Here is a 22,330-nt window from a genome sequence, read left to right as displayed (position 1 = left end):
TGTATTAACAAGTATCTGGCAATGCAGTTACCATCAACTTCTTTTTCAATCAGGTCCATTCTGCTGGTGACTTCATTCTGTACATTCTCTATATGGGTAAGGAGATTTAGCTGCCATTGAAGATGTGCATCCACTTCTTCTGAGCCTTTTCTTTCATTACAAACAAACACAGTGTTTCCTTCAGCAGAATTCTTCTTCATAGGAGCAACAGAAAGAAAAAAAAATTGCCATTTAAGAGGGTTTTTTGTTTTGTTTTTTTAATTTCTGGTGTTGATTTCAATGCTTGATAAAACTATGCTGTTTCAGAATTGTATTTCTGTCTGCTTGACAAAAAGCATACTCAAAAAGCCATGTACCGTGACACATCAACAGACTAAACCAAACAAAATGTAAATTCCATCGGAATGAGCATGTATAGCACTGGGGGAGTGAGGCAAGACGTAAAGTTTACCATCTCAAGCACTTTCTTTAATGCAGTAGGACAGACTGCACGTCTATGCCCTTTTTTGTATGTCATGACTTAAATTATGAAGTGCTGAACTGCATCGCTCTACCATCACCAAAAATGTCCAAAACCCTAAGGTTTGTTTCAACTTTAGCCAGAGAACGAAGGAATCTCCCTAAAATGTAGTAATATCCAAGATGTCAAAAGTCACTATTTTGCACAAATAAACTGGCCATTCTATTCGTTGATTAAGACAAAAGACTTCTCTTCCTACCATTGCTATGATCCCATGTAACTTGCAAACACAAGCCTGGGACAGAATTAAACATGTTTGGGGATAGTTACAAGGGCAATAACATGTATAGTTATACAAATATAGTATCTGAGGAATACTGACTCCTCTGAAATAATTAGTAAGTCAGAGATAATATGCGAGCTCCTCATCTTTCTGTATTTGATGTTTCAGCTAATGGACATGATCAAAAGTAGTATACTGGATTTAATGAGTTAAATGTTCAGCACCTCCATTAATTGGCAGGATTCACAGTTTCCATTTTATATCCACTATGACTTCATATCTGATGAAGTTCTTTCACTATTGATGATTCTATTTCAGGGACTAGAATGCTGGATACGTGTGCTCACAGAGTGTCAGTTCATGGCAAACGCCAGAGCAAGGAGTGAATTTTATCGTATTAATACATTTCTCTGATTAAGTGCTCAGCTGATTTTTTTCCACAATAACAGACTTAACACCATTTTTTTCTTAAAGTATTTCTTCCTCCAGTCAAGAATGGGAAAAGTGAGAAGACAGAGGAAGAAATAAGGACTGATAGATTTTAAGTTACTTCTTAAGCAAAAAAACCCTTTCTTTTTAAGACTTAAAATCAATTAAAGAAAAAAAAAATCAAACTTGAACCAACCTGCTGGCAGCTTTATGAGCAAGTCCTGGAGGACAAGTATTGTTAATACTCACAATAATCATTAAAGGAGTTATTTAGCAAATACAGATTTTAAAAGTCATAAAAGCCTCTAAACTCTCAAACCTTTCAGACAAAATCTTTCTTCTCTCAAGACATCAGGTTTGCCTCCACTGTGTTTTCACTATTCAAACTGTTATTAATCTTATAAAGGGTATTTCCAACGTAAGTAAGAAATGCCCTATCTCTTACAATTTTCAGACCTTCTCTAAAACCATGAGAGAACAGCACCATTCTTCCCTTGCTGCATGAGGACCCCAGTCCATAGTTTTAAAACCAAGAACATCGGTTAGGTGAATATTTTAGAAGCCCACTGAAGTAAGTTAGAGAAAATCTAAAGCTAAATAACTTAACATCTAAACAACATCACAAAAGATTTTTGTTTTTTTCTTTTAATGACCTCTGTATTTATTCAAATGGCTAGTAAATGCTGCTTGAAAAAAAAAACCCACAAGATCAAACAGGTCCTCCTCTAAGCTAAGAGATCAATGTAGGCAATCAGGGACCGGTGGCAGGGATAGTAAAAGAAGCAGAGTACAGCATCCAGCTTGTGAAGAAGAAATAAACAGAAGGTTCAGGTGAGGAAGGCTTCTGCTTTCAGAAACAAGAAAAAGGAAACTAAATACAATTTTAAAGATGATGCATAGTCCAAAAAGGGACTTGATAATAGTCAGCCTGAACACTGTTTATCAGCCAAAAGGAGATATGTAACAGAACTGTAGATTAGGATAAGACAAAACAGTATGGAAAACCAGAACATTCAAGGCTCTACAGGATGCTAGAAGGGAGAATTCAAAACCCCAACCAAAACTTTGACAAGGAGAAGTGAAGAAGGCACATTATAGAGAAGTCAGTTCATGTAAAAATGGCACTTCAATGTTAGCCATCATGGCTTTAAGGAGAAAACAGGTTCATGGAGAAACCAAGGAGAGCTTTTTAATGTGTATTAAGTCTAGACAGAAAGACTTATTTCAGATGTCAAGGCTGACTACTCACAACAAGGTGAACTAAGGTGTCCCAAAGGAAAGAGTACTCTGACACTGCCCCAAACAGATCTCTTCCTGGTATAAAACAGAGAGCACCCAGCTTTTTAGATACATGCTTTAGTTTCTGAAGGAAACATTAATTTTGTTTCACTGCTCACATATATATTCTTTTAATTCTAAATGTATTTATACTATTTACAGTGACAGTTTAAGCTACTGTTGGAAGGAAAGTGTATTTCACACTGTTGCATGTCTTCTTACTAAACAAACTGAATATAATCATGTGATTTAGCATACAAATGGTTATTTCTAACTAGAACAAGGCAAAACTTCCCATTCGGACTACATAGCTTACATGCCACATTTAAAACTAAAATTCAAAGAAAAAAAGATGTGTCTTACTCATTTGTTCCACGCCAGAAACTGTACTTCAAAAGGGGGATGAGTTGGGTGACTTATACTCACACAGTTGGTATTGTAGAAAACAGAAAGGTTTGTTTCACTTTGTTTTTTGCTCAAAGAGAACTCTTCACTAAAACCAGACTAACAAGTTTCAGACTTTTTCCACAAGTAATGGATTCAAAAACATTAATGCAATAATGAGAAAGAGATGTTTAAATAGCCAAATATAATCCTGACTAAAAACCTGTGAAACTTTTAATTAGAAGAAATATGCAATATAAAAGACTCAAAAGAAGTTGCATGTGAGGTGAAATCAGTTGGTCAGTAAATCATTGCTTGTGGACAGATTTCTAGGTAGTGTTGCTATTAAAAGAAGAATACGGTACAATAATAAACAACAACAAAAAAAACCCCACATGTAGGAAACAGAATTCAGAGAAAAAAGGAAGCTTGTCCTATTTTTCTCACGTTGCAAAAAACATGTAAGTTCTGCTTCTAGACCCTGTGTTTTAAGCATAGGATTCCCGCCCCTCCCTGAAACACTGGATTGAGCATAAACAGTTTTAGCATAGGCAATACTTTAACCATACTTTGCATTTCATTCACCAGCTGAAATGGGTATACTTCACCTGAAACTATTTCAGCAATTCAACTTTGCTTCTAGTAATTTCTGCTGACTTATTTGATAGAATGTCAACTTTTAACAATGAACACTTCTAAATACTTGTATGCACTTGAGTTTTATCAGATTGAACATATTTTTCCAACTAAGAAACTCCCCAGATGAAGAATGATACTTACCTGCTCACTCATGACGTCATCTTTAAAAGAATATTGTAAACAGTTTTTATTCTCCATGTGAAATTCCTGATCTTCCTCAAAACTACTTGTATCTTCATCATCTGAGCTCATAGGGTCAGTGACCGCTTTGCAGTCTTGACCAAAACTCTGTGGTTTTTGGTAACTATGCTCACTTGTGATGTACGTTTCTTCCATCTTCTGGGGTATACTGGGTGGCTCTTTATGGTTTTGATTGTGACACGTCCTTTCAGTTGGATTAACAGCATCTGGCAAAGTCACTAATTTTTTCTCTACCCCAACAGTTATTTGTTCTTGCTCTTTTCGCATCCCTGAATAAGCCCAGAGATGAAGGTCTGGGTGATGCTTATTTCTGCAACGAAGGGGAGGAAAAAAAGCAAGTTATAGAAAATACCACTTAAAGCACTGAACTATTAAGCATCCACTTCTGCTAGATCACAGCTATTGATAAGCACCATTATCAAACATGTAAGTATTCCTAGGTCACTTACGAATTTAGGTTAAATCCAGAATGTCCTTTTAACACAAAATTGACTTAAAAAAAAAAAAAATCACCAATAATCCCCATATACCAGATCTGCTCAGGTGCTGAACACCTAACTCCCACTGTAAGTGAGGGTACTCTACATCTTGCACTTGAATTATTTAAACTATTACACAAGACACAACTTTCATGCGAGAGAATAACGCATATGGAATAATGGTAGTCTCTGCTACCTAAATATATAAAGATGGAGAATAAACCCTGGACTGATACTTACTTTAATATCCCAATCTTCAACTGCAGTCCATGCAATATTTCAGTTACACCATATACATCTGCCAGTAGGTGATGTGTTGACACAATCTTTTTGGCATTAAGATGAGAGTAGTTTTCTTTCAAAAAAGATAATCCACACATGTGTCCATTGTTTAGCCAGTCTTTATCATAAAGATATTTGGCACTCCACCTCTGACCTGGGGTAAGCAATAAATAAATTGAGGGCCATCTAAAGCTACAGCAGAATTGTATTTAAAACTAGAGTGCTATAATTATATGCTGTACTCTCCTAAGTGTCTCCTAACATCCATGAAAGAATGATTCAAGGTCTTACCATTAATATATTAAAACTTAGTTTTCATGGATTAAGAGGAAACTCTTAACACTTATGAAAACACAAATAAACCTGAAAACTCAAGACCTCTCTAAATGTTTAAATTGGCATTTTATTTATCTAACTACTGCAGCTTACTTTTAAGAAAAAGAAAACCTAAGTTAGCAAGAGAAATGTTAGACCGGATTTTATATGGACATATCCAAAACACCTAGTTTGTTTCTAAAAGACAAATATTTTGCTTCAATACTGAAGTCAGTATCTATTTATCAGAAGCCAGGAGAAGGCTTCAATAAAAGCAGAAATTTCAAAGTTATCTGACAGCAGAGTTCTTGCACTCTCCTTTGAGGTGCCTTTTACCAGGCACTACTAGACAGGATATTGATATAAGTGGGCCTTAGGTCTCCCATGCTATGGCAATGTCTACAATCTTAACCCAACAGGCATGAATGAATATTTAGCTAATGCTTCTATAGTAACTTAATAACTATTGTAAAAAAAATAAAAGAAAAAACCACAAAAAACCCAAAACTAGAAATGTATAATGCTAATTATTCCAATATTATTGTTTACAATGAGGAACCCAGACAAACAGACTGACTAAGACCGCAATATCTTACACTCAATTTCATATCAGACTATCATCATATACAGAACAAAGAACGGGTTGATGGAAGCCCTTCATACCTTTCAGGAGAATACCCTGTCTATCTCCTTTCTGCCCATTATCCCAATACACTTTAAAATACTGACATTGTGAATGACCTTTTTCTCCTGACATAGAAAGAAAAGAAGTAATGGTTAGGAAGGGAGAGAAGATAAAAATTAGGGACACAATCTCTGCATAGCAGGGGATAACGAAGTACCTAGTACAGTGCAGGGAAAGAACACAAGACAAATTAGTTGGTTTTAGTAAGAAAAAGCTTGACTGTGCAAAGAATACACCACACAGAACTATCAAACAGGACTCTATACCATGAATTCAAGCTCAGATTGGGGCAAATGGAAAAAGTCACATCTTTCCAGCTCTATTTTCCTAAATTTTCTTCTCAAAAATAACTACTAAAAACTGTGCTATTTTATACTTCTGCAAACAGTTTTCAGATTTCATTTCTTAAATTCAGAATGAAAGTTTATTTGGGGGTGTAGTCTCATTGCCCTTTTGAAACAGCTGGACTGTTGGATATTTCACCAGAAGACATGTATGTGCATTTGTATCAATTGTCAGGAAAAATACTAAAAACTTTCTTCCAAATCATTTATTTTTTCACCAAATAACTGCTAAGAAAAATGGGTTTATGGACACGAATCATTTTTAAATCAACATCTTCCTAATCAAATGTAGTCAGTTTAAAAGTAAATAGACTTTTCCTAATTCTTACTACTTCAAACTTATCCTAACAATCTTAAGTTCAAGATGTGCTGTTTGTGCACTATTGTTTACCAGAAAATACTATATTTTTTTCATATTTTACATATTCAGTTCCACACCTTTATTTACACAATTCTGGACAAACACAAACATTATAAAAGTGCAATTAATACGAAATGACATCCACAGCATATTTGAGTGTACTGTCGTAATGAGTGCTTTTTCTCTAAAAAAATATTTAAATGCACAGATGTGATTCCAAGTATAGGCAAAACAGATCACTGAACAAGAATGATTTGTTTAGAAAGACTTTTCAGGCTACGACGACATGAAAAAGCGCTAAGATTTTGGAAGAATTATGTTTCAACAACTAAAGCAATTGTAATTAAGATCACGAGTAAGATTTAGCATAGCTGAACAAGATGTTACTAACAGGAAAGTAAGGTTCTGCTCAGAGCCAAACTTAGAATCACTTGCCCCAAAGAAGTATAACAGGTAACACAAAACAGACATAAGCTTTAACGATTTAAGCAATGCATAACACCTCTGCTTAAAAATCCCAAGCAGACAGCTGCAGATAAAGGTGGTTTACCCGTACCTGGTGGATCTCTGCAGATATAACAGATGTACTGCTCTGGAATGCTGTCTTCTAACAGTCCCATGCATACACTGTGCTGCCAACACAAGCACTCTTCACACTGACACCAGAAAAAAACAAAAGCAAAAACTAAAACTGAGATAAGTAGATTTAAAAATCAGAAGCTATTTCTTGTATCATCAAAATGCAGAGAACAGCAGTTTAACTTAAATAGCTGGTTAGAGTAAGATTATTTTAGTTGGACAATTTGTGTTTGGGTAGGCAAAGACATCAACCTAAAAAATAGCTCTAGTTTTGAAAGTTACCTCAACCACAAATTCCAGACTGGGGGGGAAAAAAAAAAAAAGAAATTGGAGATGTAATATTTAACAATATTTTATTACAACATTCAATATTTTAGCACCTAAATACTTAGTAGTGAAACATAAGACAGGAGTATAATATTACAGTAAAGTAGAAAGATAATGTAATACATTACAGCATAACAGTGAAAAGTAGAAAACTCTTCAGTTTAATTATTTATATTTACAAAGCATCTCTCCAGTGCGCTAGAAAGATGTGTTTTTAATATCGCACCAATGGAAAATCTAAAAGAAAAAGAAAATGAAGAGAAAATGAAAGAGGAGAAACAAGAGACTAGGAGAGCAAAATAGAAGTGGTAAGACATGAGGGCCTAGAAACAGCAAACTGGTTGCTCTCAGTGAGACAAGGCATGAAGAGGAAAAGTCAGGCTGTCATTGGACTTTAGAAATGGGCAGGAAACTACCACTTAAAAATACATTTCCCCTTCTCAACTCGGCGTTTTCCTGTGCTCTAAATATCTACTGTTTTACTAGCGCCAAGTCTCTCCTCTTTGCTTTGACATGCTTTTGAGCATCAGCCTATTCAAAACACTTAAGTCACCTTTCCTCTTGTCATACCACTATAGCTACAATTTCCCCTCCTCTCTCCAAAGATTTCTACACCCATCTATTTTTCCACATTATTACCATAGCTGAACTCCTGCTTAGTTCCTCCAACACAGCACAGCATTTCAGTAATGTGTTCCCAGGGACAGTCTTTGTGTCCTTCATTTTCAGGTCTTTCTGTCATTTCCAAAAGACTTTAAGTCCATTAACACAGGACAGTCATACTTGCTTCCTTCAAAACTCAACTAAAAAGGCTCCGTATTTTCAACAGAAACCGTACCACATTAATAGTTGAATACAAACCTGTTTTTTGAGTGGGGAAAAAAACACAGGAAGTTCATGGCTTTTTTAAAGTTACTGACAACTGAGTTCTTCCTCACTGTTGCATCTGATCTAATTGCTATATTATGAATTCCTTGAGAAAAAGACATTAAATTATTCATTACTAGATGGGAAATGCTCCCCTCAGTGGAGTACAAATAAATAAGCAGCAGTAGTTGCAATCCATCAGCACCTGAATGCTGTGCAGACACTGTATAGTCTTCTTCCCTTTTTTCTATACTGAGTAAGATTTAAATTCTTAGCAGTTTCTAAAACCAGCTCGTGATTACTAGTTTAAGAACTGCTATTCTAAAGATGAAGCATGCACATCACACACACATCACAGTTACTGATGATATTAACGTCTGTATAGCAGAGATCTTGAATACAGCTGAGGTACATTTACAGTGAGCAGAGTGGTATCTACAATTGGTACTACAAAGGACAGGGGCCAAACCAGGAGGGCTGGTATAATCAGGATGGTCTGTGGACAGAAGCGATGATTTGTGCACGGGAAATATTCCAAATTAATCAAATGGCTATAAAGAAAAACATTACCTTTCCTTACAAACCTGTTCTACAGATCGATTTGTTACAGAAACCCCATCCTAGAGTAATAGTTCTGCATACACCGAACAAATTCATGCCAAGTGCAAAATGTAGAAATATTTTGTTATTGTTCACTTCTATTTACAGCTCTCTACGTAACTTCGGTCTCCAACACATCAAAAGGGCACCTTCACAAGCAAGAAATTCACATGGAAAACATATCCCACCCCCAAATTTCTTTACCTGAATCATAAAGCCATTTTCTTCATCCAGTTCACAAATGCATCTAACAATTTCATTGAGAGCATCATCTTCATCCTGAGACTCTTCAAAGTTAGTTGAATCAAAGTCCTGATTGTATTCATCACCGCTAAGTAACAAACTCTCTGTAGAGGAATCATCCAAAAACTCCACATCTGAAAGGTCTAGTAAAAATAAATACATGTGAAATTGTGTGTGCAGAGATGCAATACTTTACAGAAATACAGGGGGTTCTGGCAGCTAAAAATCACTCTAAAACACACTACTGGTATGTTAGATTTCTTGACGAATTCTGCAAAATGCCTTTAACGTGAACTCCTCAGAAGCAGAGTAGTAACACTTAACCAAAGCAAGTACAATGCAGAAGAGCTTGAGGAGTGTAACCATTTTGATTTAAAAAGGTGAAGTATAAATCAGTCACCATATTTATAGCTACAATCTCAACACAAACTACATTATTTCCTTTAAAACTCTCTTTCTTACATAATTAAACCTACAAACTGGAAGTTGCTGTTCAGCCAACCTACTTTCTCCACTAAGGTCAACAGACAAGATAGCTCTTGGATACTGGTATGACGTATTCTTCTCCGAGAACATGCTGCGCAAAGTCAGAGAGCTCCCCGAGGACCGTGTTAATGGAGAGGAGCACCTGTCCAAGTATTCCACAGAACTATCTTCATAATCTGAATAATCTGAAAAGTTAGAAGACAGTAAGTTGTCGTTACAAAAGTAAAGTTTGTGACAAATGCAAAAAAAAAAAACCAAACCAACATTTAAGTACACTGCAATATTACGTTCAAAAGTAAAGAATATCAACACTGAGGTATTAGGATGATGAAACTGTAGATACAAAGTGGTGAAAGCTCTTTGTAACATATTTTATCAAAAAAATTTCCAGTAAGAAATATAATGAAGTTTAATAGCTAAGACAAGCATCACCCATTTAACTTCCCTTCCCCCCACATCTGAATGTACAGAGGAGTAATTTTTCCTAGAACATTATACAGTCTTTTTTCCCCACAATTCATCCTGTACCATCTGCTACCCTTAGAGATGCTGCTGGTAGCTGTCTCTTTTTGCCTTAAGTCTGTTTGTGGCACTACCAACATTGCTACCTGGAAGTAACTGCAGACTGTCCTGTCAGGTTAAGTGAAAAAAGCTTGTCTGCGCACCTGCAGAGGAACACAGGGAGCCCCCAAAGACTCTACTGGGATGCTCCCAGGCTCATCCCAGGACCCATCAGCTGTTGATGGGCCAATAGCTCCTGGGATGGGCCCAGGAGCATCACAGAATCGTAGAATCATTTAGGTTGGAAAAGACCTTTAAGATCATCAAGTCCAACTGTAAACCTAACACTGCCAAGTCCACCAGCCCCGAGGAACATGATGGGCAGGCAAACAACAAACACACCCTGCCCAGGCCCCTCCCAGGGCCATCCCAGCAGCGCCATTGCCCCTATTATCCAGTTGTGAATCCCATCACATGTTACCAAGAGCAGCCCTCCAGATAACCTTTTGGACTAAGGGGGGTTGCAGACAAGGGGTGGGATGTAGGGGAAAATAATTTTGGCATTACACGAGACTTATTATAGAACATTTAGGGAATGAACCAAAGGTGGGAAAAATGGATGCACCTAAGTGATTCAGGGAGGAACAAGTGTGGGGAAAATAGAGGAATAAGGGGATAAGGGCCAGTCATGCATAAATGGTTTGCTGGTCAGTACACTTGTCTGGCCATGCGCTGCGTCTGATCAGCACAGTTTGTCTTATCAGTGCTGGCAGAGGTGATGGAGTCTCCCTCCTTGGTGATACTGAAAAGCTGTCTGCATGTAGTCCTGGGCAACCAGCTCTAGGTGGCCCTGCTTGGGGTTGGACCAGAGGACCTCCAGAGGTTCCTCCCAACCTCAACCATTCTGTAACTCTTATTAAACTCTATTTCTAACTCTTACCCAGGTGAGAGGCTCTCTGTTCAGTGTGCAGGTGTGTGTACAGGGGTCTGAGTGCCAACAAATGGAGTCAGACCACAGGTTGAAGGGCCCACACATCTGTGGTGCCAGCACCAGGATGAGCAACTGAAGTGCCAGCTGCTTGCAAGGGATCTCTGGTCAGAGGCCCATGAGTTCATGTTGCAGCACCTGGAGCCAGTGCAAGTGTCAGATTGTTAGCAGAGATCAAGCTGGACCAGCTGGTGAGCAGATGAAGTGGCCTGGGAGCAAGGGGTGAGTGGGTTTGCAAGGGCCAGCTCTGGGTGTGAGTGCCTCTTTAACGGTGAGAGCCAGGGGGTCTCTGGGGACCTGGGGAGTCCTGGCCAACTCTGGGAGTACGCAAGCATGCACATGAGAGATGGTCTGTACTGCAGTGGGGCTGCAGCCCCAGGGGCTCGTATCCCCAGGTGCCAGCAACTGGGAAGACTGGGATCCAGAGGCAGCTACTGGGCAGACAGTGTCTGAGCCCAGCTGCTGGAAGGATCCACACTGTACATACATATATATATATATGTATATTCTCATTAGTGGATCCTCATCCTGCTCAGCCAGAGAGGGGAGCAGGGTGAGGCTGTTAGTGCACACACACAAGCACAGACAGCACCGTACACTTCTGCCTACTGGTAATACAGCAGTATTGACATTTATATTGATACCAGCGTATATTTAATATATACTCTTTGCAACAGTCTCAAGGCACACATTTGCAAGCCTGTCCTTAATTATAGTGCCCAGAGAGACTGTCCCAGGTAAGTAATGGAATCACAAATCACAGAATGGTTTGGGTTGGAAGGGACCTTAAAGATCATCTAGTTCCAACCATCCTGGCATGGGCAGGAACACCTTCCACTAGAACAGGTGGCTCAAAGCCCCATCCATCCTGGCCTTGAACACTTCCAGGGAGGGGGCATCCACAACTTCTCTGGGCAGCCTGTTCCAGTGCCTCACCACCCTCACAGTAAAGAACTTCATTCTAATATCTAATATAAATCTACCCTCTTTCAGTTTAAAACCATTACCCCTCGTCCTATCACTACACTCCTTGATAAAGAGTTCCTCCCTATCCATGTGAAGGGGGAGGGGGAACACATCAGGCTTGCCTGTGACAACCTGTGGGATGGTACGCAATGGTTAGAGGGAGGGGGTGCTACTGTGAGCCCTCAACCTGTTGCCCAGAGGCATGATGAGGACGCTGCAGCACAGTTGAAGTCTTGCAGAAATGAGCTGGGGGCTCCTGAGATAGTTAGAGCTCACAAGGAAACCTTCGTGGAACACCCTGAGGGAAACAAGGGATGTTCCACTAAGAAGGTGACACGGCCAGCAGCCCAGATGAAATGCCTCTACATGAACGCACGCAGCATGGGGAACAAACAGGAGGAGCTGGAAGCTGCTGTGCTACTACACAGCTACGACCTGATTGCCATAACCGAAACCTGGTGGGACGACTCCCAAGACTGGAATGTGGCTATTGATGGCTACACACTGTTTAGAAGGGACAAGTGAGGAAGGAAAGGGGGAGGCGTTGCCCTCTACGTAAAGAAATCAATACAGTGTGAAGAGCTGTCCCTGAAGAATAGCCACAAGCAGGTCGAAAGCTTATGGGTAAGAGTCAGAGACAGGCAACAAAGGGAACCTTGTCGTTGGTGTCTACTACAGGCTGCCTGATCAAGGGGAGCCTGCTGACGAAGCCTTCTTCCTCCAGCTCTGGGAGGCTTCGCACTTGCAGACTCTTGTCCTGCTGGGGAACTTCAACCACCCCAACATTTGCTGGAAAAGCAACACGGCAAGCTGTAGGCAATCCAGGAGATTCCTGGAATGCATAGACAACAACTTCCTAAGCCAGGTAATAGACACCCCTACCCGAGGGGACACGATACTGGATCTGATGGTCACCAATGCAAGTGAGCTCATCAGTGATGTCAAGACTGGAGGCAGCTTGGGCTGCAGTGATCACACGTTGGTGGAGTTCATGCTCCTGAGGGACATGGGAAAAGCGAGGAGTACATTCAGGACCCTAAATTTTAGGAAAGCAAACTTCCAGCTCTTCAAGGACTTAGTCAGAAGGACCCCCTGGGAGACGGTCCTCAGGGACAGGGGAACGGAACAGAGTTGGCAGATCTTTAAGGACACCTTGCATAGAGCTCAAGAGCGCTCAGTCCCCAAGTGTAAAAAATCAGGCAAGGAAAGGAAGAGACCAGCATGGCTGAGTCGAGACCTGCTGGTCAAACTAAAGAGTAAGAGGGAACTGCAGAGGTAGCGGAAGCAGGGACAGGTGTCCTGGGGGGAATACAGGGAAATGGCCCGATTGTGTAGGGAGGAGGTCAGGAAGGCCAAGGCGAGGATGGAGCTGAATTTGGCAAGGGACGTAAAGAATAACAAGAAGGGCTTCTACAGGTATATCAACCAGAAAAGGAAGGTTAAAGAAAGCGTACCCGCCTTGATGAACAAGAAAGGTGAACTTGTATCAATGGACGAGGAGAAGGCTGAGGTACTCAACAACTTCTTTGCCTCAGTCTTCACCGGCAACCTCTCTCCTCACCCCTCCCGAATTGATAGACCACAAGATGGGGACCAGGGGGGTAAAGCCCCTCCCACTGTAAAGGAAGATCAGGTTCGAGACCACCTGAAGAACCTCAATGTACACAAGTCTATGGGACCTGATGAGATGCATCCCAGACTCCTGAGGGAATTGGCTGATGTAGTTGCCAAGCCACTCTCCATGATATTTGAAAAGCCATGGCAGTCAGGTGAAGTCCCTGCTGACTGGAAGAAGGGGAATATTGTGCCCATTTTTAAAAAGGGAAGAAAGGAGGACCCTGGGAACTACCAACCTGTCAGCCTCACCTCTGTGCCTGGGAAGATCATGGAACAGATCCTCCTAGAAGCTATGCTCAAGCACATGGAGGACAGGGAGGTGATTCAAGACAGCCAGCAAGGATTCAGCAAGTGCAAGTCCTGCCTCACCAACCCAGTGGCTTTCTATTAAGGAGTAACTGCATCAGTGGACAAGGGAAAAGCAATGGATGTCATCTACTTGGATTTCTGTAAAGCGTTCGACACAGTTCCCCACAACATCCTTCTCTCTAAATTGGAGAGATATGGGTTTGATGGGTGGACTGTTCGATGGATAAGGAATTGGTTCGGTGGTCGCATCCAGAGGGTAGTGCTCAACAGCTCGATGTCCACATGGAGACCGGTGACAAGTGGGGTTCCCCAGGGGTCCATACTGGGACCGGTGCTATTTAACATCTTCATCAATGACATTGACAGTGGGATCAAGTGCACCCTCAGCAAGTTTGCAGATGACACCAAGCTGAGTGCTGCGGTTGACACGCCAGGAGGATGAGATGTTATCCAGAGGGACCTGGACAAGCTGGAGAGGTGGGCCTGTGTGAACCTCATGAGGTTCAACAAGGCCAAGTGCAAGGTCCTGCACCTGGGACGGGGCAACCCCCGGTATCAGTACAGGTTGGGGGATGAAGGGACTGAGAGCAGCCCTGCAGAGAAGGACTTGGGGGTACTGGTGGATGAAAAGCTGGACATGAGCCAGCAATGTGCACTTGCAGCCCAGAAAGCCAACCGTATCCTGGGCTGCATCAGAAGAAGCATGGCCAGCAGGTCAAGGGAGGGGATTCTGCCCCTCTGCTCTGCTCTGGTGAGACCCCACCTGGAGTACTGCGTCCAGCTCTGGGGCCCTCAGCACAAGAAGGACATGGACCTGTTGGAGTGGGTCCAGAGGAGGGCCAAAAAAATGATCCAAGGGCTGGAACACCTATCCTATGAGGCCAGGCTGAGAGAGTTGGGGTTGTTCAGCCTGGAGAAGAGAAGGCTGCGGGGAGACCTTAGTGCGGCATTCCAGTACTTAAAGGGGGCCTACAGGAAGGATGGGGAGAATCTTTTTAGCAAGGCCTGTTGCGACAGGACAAGGACTAATGGTTTTAAACTAACGGAGAATAAATTTAGACTAGACATAAGGAAGAAATGTTTTACAGTGAGGGTGGTGAAGCACTGGAACAGGTTGCCCAGAGAGGTGGTAGAGGCCCCATCCCTGGCAACATTCAAGGTCAGGTTGGATGGGGCTCTGAGCAACCTGATCTGGTTAAAGCTGTCCCTGCTCACTGCAGGGGGGGTGGGCTAGATGACCTCTAAAGGTCCCTTCCAACCCAAAGCATTCTATGATTCTATGATTCCTGTAGGCCTCCTTTAAGTACTGGAAGGCCCGTATAAGGTCTTCCCAGAGCCTTCTCTTTTCTAGGTTAAACAACCTCCCAGTCTATCCTCATGGGGATGTGCTCCAGCCCCCTGATCATCTTCGTGGCCCTCCTCTGGACCCGCTTGAGCAGGTCCATGTCTTTCTTATGCTGGTCAAATGGAAATTAAGAGTAGCTATCCATTTACCCATGTTAAAACTTATTACTTTGAATATAAGTGAGTAATCAAGATTTTTACACTTTCATCCTTCTGTAGGAAGCATTCCTGTTACCACCTGTATCTACAGTTTTCTTGCAAAGGGTGACACAATACGCTTCTCTCCTAAGTACCTTCCATAAAGCCACTGTTCAAAACCACGCTATCTACACATTTCCTAAGTATGTTCACTGTAGGGGAGTCAACTCAATGAGTAGCTGAGTTGATTACTTCATTTTGTACTGCTATCAACCTCACTGTAACAGAACAGTATAAATAACCTATCTTCTGTGTTATATGGGTTTTATACGAACAGTCAGTCATGCATATATTCAGAGCACAAAAAAAAAAGTTTTGTTGGTTTTGTTTGTTTTATAGGCCTTGCACAAAACTTATCTGGAGCACACAATGTGCCCACTCCCTCTTCTTCCCCAAGATGCCTTGATTTGATTCCAAAAAGATGGAGCATGTCTCACACCCTTTCATTTCTGCTCATGCCATGAGAGTGAGCTAGTCCTGAAGAAAGAGAAGACTGCTTCTTTTGACAGATCATTTTTCAATAGGCTTTTTCAAGGTCAGACACTGGAGTCAGAATCTGCCAAAGCATTCCTCCTTTTTCCCCAGTTTAAAAAAAAAAAAGTATCCAGGCAGAATACCTTTGGATTTCTAGAAACAGATTTTCACAAGATGAATTTACAAAGAATAAAGTGCTGAAGTTTTACTCACACTGCTTTCTGCATCTGGATTTAAGATATCTATTTGTTGGGGCATTTGGGAGGTATATAGTTTTTTCCTAATATTTACAAGCATTGGATATGGCCCTTAGAAGCTGGAACCTAACTGTGCTACCTCTGCCAAGTTTCTAAGTCTCAAGACAAGTTGGCAAAAAGACCGAAGGAATAGAAAAAAGCTAAAAAACCCCAAAAAACAAACAACAAACAACCCCCAAACCAACCAAACACCACAACAAACCACTTTACGACCTCAACAAGATAAACCAAAGAACAATACTGGGCACAAGAACACAGCTTTGACGTTAATTTGCAAGAGGTACTCTATTTGAATCAATTTGGATTGATTGGGATGGGCCCAGTTTGGATGAATAGGGTCTGCAGAACCCATTGCATGTCAGAGCTGTGTGGAACCGGAGAACCAAGCGCACCCCAGACAGTGTGAAGCCTTAGACTTTCTGATCTCAAGCACAGCATTTCACAATACAGCAAAGTATCACATGTTCAGATGAGAACCACCAGTCTAACACCTTCTGAACAGAAGGCTCAGAGAAATACCATGTAAACATTTCCCTATTACAAAATATACATTCGTAGTTTTGAATGTATTTCAAATCTGTAGCTTCACTTGTTACCTATTAAAACAGTTCTGCTCAAAAGATCTTTTGTCAAATACTCAATCACCATTTTGCTTATTTTTATGCAAGTTTTTTCAAACACTTTTACACCAAGACTCAGTCTGTCATATACTCAAAGGATAGAAGAGCTACAAAACATTTTTCTTACTCTTACCAAACTGTATTGAGAGTGCTGCTGGGTATATTGCTGTACAACACGGTGAATGCACATTAGTTTTAAACATCTTCCTAAAAATGGAACCCGTGGAGAGTATTAACTCACTCTGCCATGTTTTAATAATCACACATGAAGTAGCCAGGACTGCTTAGGGTGTTGGGGTTTTTGTTCTTTTCTTTGAATCTTGCATACCTAGCATTTACCAATATCTTCCTGCAAATCTTAGATGCCTTCCCAGTGCAAGTAAAAAACTCCCAATAAGTTTTAGGTAAAATAAGCGCATGAAGTTTATAGTTTAAAATTACATTACTCCAATATAAAGATGGTAAAGTACATGAACCCTAGATTATTGCAGTTCACATTCAAGCACTGCATTATTTGGGAGCATTTTCATGTTATAGCAAAAATTTTGGACAGTCAAACACATAATCACTTTAGAGAACCACAAGGCATCTTTAAAAGTCTGTGGTCAGAAGCTCTGTTTACTGCACAAGGTTTTTCCACATGCTCTTTGAGGAAAAATTTCTAGAAAATTCTTTGTTTGACAGGTTTTAACCTTCTCATATTTTAAGAAATTTTAATCAAAGTTACTACAACTGATATCTAGGAAAGCACATTCTCAAGGTACATGAAAGTAAAGTTAACCTGATAGGCACAGAAAGGACAGTCTGTGTTCCCATTTTTAAATTTTTGAATATTTAAAGATGTTCTAAAAAAACCAAAAAAACCCCAACCCAAAACCCAGCAGCAAGATAAAAACATGTGGTATTATTTTAAGTACTGAAAAACTGTTTGAAGTAAGCAGGCATAGTACACAAAAAATAAAGTTCAACGTTTGGCACGAAGAGACAGAATGAGTCTGCATTTGCCCATGCTGTTATTTTTATTGCCATAATGCTGCAACTAAAACTGCACTGGGTGCAAAAAAAGGTAAACCAAGGAACCTGTAATGTGATTTTATGGGAGATTAAAAGAACCAAATGATGTGGAAAAGGGGAAGAAATACAAAGAAATAGTAAAACTGTACTGGTGAGCAGGATAGTTATCTTGTTATTAAAAAAAACCCAAACATTGTCCATTTTTTCCACAGAAATCATGCCAAGGAGAGTTACAGAATGGATGGCACTAAAACATTAAACCACACTCCTACAGGAGTACTTCTCAAACAAGGAGAAAAAAAAGCACAAAGTGGTTTGAAAGGGTATTTTGTTTGTTAAAAAAGCTCAAACTACCTAGAGCCTCATATCTAAAAAACAAAATATTTTTGTCCCTCTAGCGAACATAAATAACAGAGAAAAGAAAAAGATGAGTGATATCATCAAAGAATCAGAATAGGGAAGTGAGATGAAGACAAATGGAATCACCATTTGTCAAGACAACAGACAACGTTGTTGCAACAGAGACATCAATCTCAGCTCTTCAGGATTAACTGTTAAGGAGGGACTGCATTTTATACAGTAAACCACTGAAATTTAGCAACAGGCTAGATACTAGAATAATTTTAATGTCCAAGCAAAATAAGCAGGATGTGTATACAGAGCTTCAAATGAAGAATTTGAATAAAAGAAAAGAACGAGCATGTCTTTTGAAGGAAGAAAAAACATCTATAAAATATCTGTCTATCATGTAGAGACAGGCTATAAATACAAAAACGAGGTCATAGACCTAAGTGTCCTTTCAATACTTAAGGCCAAAACCTTTTCCTTAAAATTTCTAAAATTTGACATTTGTATTGTTTAGAAACAAGTTTTAATATCTAATGCCAGAAATACACTGAGTGGTTTTGCTCATGTTAAAAAAAAAAAGGTAAATTGAACTTACCATGCTGTTTAGATTTCTTCTTTTTTTTCTTCTTCTTTTTCTGTTTTGATTTATGATCTTTCTCCTTTTTCTCTTTTTTCTCCTTTTCCTTTTCTTTCTTTTTACCTGAAATTAAATTTAAACATTTTAAAACAGCAGTACCATTCCAAATTACTCGCTTCATTTGGCTTAACCTAAACACGACATTCAAAATCAAGTATTCCAGTTGCCTAGTCAGATCAAAATGATTCCGTTAATTTACTTGATAGCTTGGGCATATGTCTCATTAATTGCTAGTAGAATGGTTCAAAGGAATCTCTCTCAACAAATAACATTTTACCATTTTAAGTATTTCCAAATGAGATATCATAGCAGAAGAAGATACAGCCAAGCACACAAAGTAAGTGACATTATTTAAACAGCTTGTAGCATCTATTTTACTTAGAGCTTGTAACAAAAAGGTTTGTGCAAGAGAAAAAGCTTTCAGAAGTGCAACATTCTGAACTAAAAAGATAACACAGACTTAAAAACACATATTAGGGCTACAGAAAGTCATTTGAAGGAAACTTCAGTATCACAAAACTGCCGATGCTGTCAGCACTTTCTACTACACAGAGATATCCTCATAGAAAACTGATTCTGACTAAAATTTATGATACTTTTTTTACACTGCAGTTCACTTCTAAGCACTGTTGGTATGCACATGAGGACAAGTACTTTGTCTCAGAAAAATTCTATCCTGTTAATTCTCCCCAGACAAAATATATCCCACAACATTGTCACTCCATAATAATTTTCTACACAATCAGCAATGAGGAAAATAATAAGGAAATTGACTTGTTACAGAAAATAAATCCTTAAAATCATTATTTAAGGATTGTTGCTGGTACACAAATTGGAGTCTTATTATCTATCTTCTTGGGGAATATAGAAACAGGAGTTTTACCTCCTGGAAAAACAAGGCAGAATCACTTATGAATTCTCGTCCATCTCTAATAATTTTTTTTTTTTTTTAAACACAGGATAAAACCAAAGCCCTCTTAATTTATATTTTCTTTCAAGAATTGCCAAATGTTTTCCTAGTAACACTTAACTGTTTTCTCCCCCCGCCCTCAAATCGGTCAGTATAAGGAAATAAAGGCAGTATCACTAAGTCAACTCAAAAAAACAAAAAAAAAACCCAAAACAAAAACAAAAAAAAAACCCCAAAACCTTTTTTTTCAGGCCCCTCATACTTTTGGATCTTTCCAAATGCTTGCTATGGGCACTTTCATTTTCTCTTATAAAATTATTCTTCTACTATAAACTTGTCAGACATCTGAAAACTGGGTTTAAGACCTAAAGAAACAGAAGAAGTGCATCAGGGCCCAGGAAATATTTCTTCTACGTGTGCTCTTCAGAAACATCAAGTGTTAGAGAATTTTTCCTTTTTTCATAAAAATATTATTGCCTGTACGTACCATATGTTGAAGAACTTTTCTCTTCCAGTTTTCCTTTTCTTTCCATTCTCATTGCACCTGCAAATGGAAGAATATATGACATAAGTGGAATGTCTGGCTGATGACCCACTTTCTTGTAAAAGTCATTAGACCATAAAAAGTCCTAATGGTACATAATAATAAACATACAAACAATAAAATTATTTTTAATGTCACTTTACGATAATTTTTATTGTCTAAAGCACTGGAAACAAAAAGTATTGTAGTTTACCAACTTCTGAATGCTTGTCCTTCTCAATCACGTTCTTTAATATTTTCTCCTTCAGACTCTCAAAACATTTCTCCTTTATGGGCACAGAGCACTGTATCTCTGTCCCTTCAGAGCTCACTGATGTGGAAGACCTCTTTTTTTTACTATTCCCTTTGGGTAACTTTAGACTATTGGTTAAAGGCATTTCCAGATGCAAGGCATGTACATGGGACGAGGGTGCTGAAAACAAGAAGACAGATTTACTAGGCATTCCATAAGGATTACAGCCAGCTCACTGGCTGGGTCAGATCACTGAAATGTCAAGTATTGGTAATAATATCATCACGCTTATCATATAATTACTGCATATGAATGCCTAGGTCTTAGTGATACATACAAGACAATACATGCCACTCAGTTTCTTTGTCTTGGAATTTGCACTCACTTTTAAACTCCTTGGACTTTTTAAAGTGTACTTTTGCTGCTACTTTTAAGCCTTTTTGTTTCCTTTTTATTTCACTGTAATAGTAAACCCACATCAACAGTAAGGGTTAAAGGTACTGACATTGTCAATATAATTTAAGATAATACTCTATTATGTGAACAGAGAAACTAAGCTCTGTTACAACATTTTTAGTGCTATGTATAAAATTTACACTTCTGCTTATTGCATTTTTCATTGATTTAAATAATTCACTGTCTTTAAAGTGTATATTTAATCCACATTTGAACTACATGCAAAATACTGTGATAATTTGTCAGAATTCAGCATCATATACTGACAATTCTTATCTTGCACTAGTCAGAAAAGTTTATTCAGTGAAATACTTAGGTGTTTTTTAATCTTTAACTGATGCAAATTAGGAAATAACATGGCAAAACAAAACTCAAATTATAATTTTCATTGCTAATATTTATAATAAAATAGGACAATGGAATTTTCAAATAATCAAATGAACAAAAGTTATGTATAAAGAACATTTTTGAGGTAATTCAAAACTCTCTATTACTGTGTTCATCAATATGGTGAAAGCTTTAAGTTTCATTTAAATGTAATTGGGAAAGCCTGATCTTCATCAGATCATCGAGGACATTTCAGGACCATGCCAAGGACATACTGTACAAAAATGCAGCTCTGCTAAGTCGTAAGGTTCAGGTTTTTCAAAGCTAGCTGTAAACACTTGGAGACACCAGTTACCTTTGGTGTCTCTCAACGTATGAGCCCAACAAAAGTATCAGCACGTAAAAAACACTTGCAGGTTGAAGTGCTGAAGCAGAAAAAAAAAAAAAGAAAAAAGGTCCTGAAAAATACCCACTAGTGGTCAAGATATTAAACAAGACTAAATGTGAAGCTGATCTGCAATGGGCTCTTTGAGCTTCCTCCCCTGCCTTTTTTTTTTTCCCCCCATTATTCAGTAATAAAACAACAAAAAGCAATTAAATAAGCTGTGTTACAATAAATTAGTAAATTCGTTAGTCATAAAAGAATTCTGGAGAAAAGGGATGAACATCTCAGGGTTGACTCTGTAAGGCAGCCTTCCAGGCTTGGACAGACCAACCCAATTCTACTACAATACAACATACATGTTACATGAAACTTACTCCAGCTGCTAGGCAGCCTTCTTGGGAAAACAGTCAAAATGCCACAGAGCGCAAAAGACACAGGGCCAGAAAGAGCAACGGCAAGTAGTATATCGCCTACCACACCACACACCACTTTTAAATGCCAGATGTTGCGAGCTGCAAGATGCAAGACATCACCATACCACGCAATCTAGCCAGCAGCCAGAAGCAGCTGCTCAGTTCTGCATGCTGGCTTCTAACACAAGCTGCAAGACCACGGCTGAGGCTACCTGAGCCCTTCCACTACCTCAAATACTCAAGCACATGGAGGACAGGGAGGTGATTCAAGACAGCCAGCAAGGATTCAGCAAGTGCAAGTCCTGCCTCACCAACCCAGTGGCTTTCTATTAAGGAGTAACTGCATCAGTGGACAAGGGAAAAGCAATGGATGTCATCTGCTTGGATTTCTGTAAAGCCTTTGACACAGTTCCCCAAAACATCCTTCCCTCTAAATTGGAGAGATATGGGTTTGATGGGTGGACTGTTCGATGGATAAGGAATTGGTTCGGTGGTCGCATCCAGAGGGTTGTGGTCAATGGCTCGATGTCCACATGGAGACCAGTGAC

The 22,330-nt window shown here is 39.4% G+C and overlaps 1 protein-coding gene across 16 annotated transcripts in view; it reads right to left on the bottom strand.

The window, feature by feature from the left end:
- PHF20L1 (PHD finger protein 20 like 1) overlaps nt 1-22,330 on the bottom strand; it is a 66,933-nt gene that overhangs the window by 6,654 nt on the left and 37,949 nt on the right. For 5 of the 16 annotated variants that reach the window (XM_075705220.1, XM_075705225.1, XM_075705222.1 and 2 more), the window contains 9 exons: nt 20,163-20,381; nt 19,913-19,969; nt 18,474-18,578; nt 9,263-9,427; nt 8,718-8,899; nt 6,697-6,796; nt 4,394-4,589; nt 3,615-3,984; nt 32-194 (listed from right to left, as the gene is read on the bottom strand). In XM_075705220.1, coding sequence (XP_075561335.1) covers nt 32-194; nt 3,615-3,984; nt 4,394-4,589; nt 6,697-6,796; nt 8,718-8,899; nt 9,263-9,427; nt 18,474-18,578; nt 19,913-19,969; nt 20,163-20,381 — 1,557 coding nt within the window. Of the gene's footprint in view, nt 1-31; nt 195-3,614; nt 3,985-4,393; nt 4,590-5,413; nt 5,501-6,696; nt 6,797-8,717; nt 8,900-9,262; nt 9,428-18,473; nt 18,579-19,912; nt 19,970-20,162; nt 20,382-22,330 lie in introns of all 16 variants that reach the window. The other 11 variants (XM_075705227.1, XM_075705229.1, XM_075705232.1 and 8 more) reach the window with 4 other exon arrangements.

The sequence above is a fragment of the Pelecanus crispus genome, chromosome 2 (genome assembly GCF_030463565.1).
Source record: "Pelecanus crispus isolate bPelCri1 chromosome 2, bPelCri1.pri, whole genome shotgun sequence".
Taxonomy (NCBI): Eukaryota; Metazoa; Chordata; class Aves; order Pelecaniformes; family Pelecanidae; genus Pelecanus; species Pelecanus crispus.
This window is presented reverse-complemented; position numbering and strand designations above follow the sequence as displayed.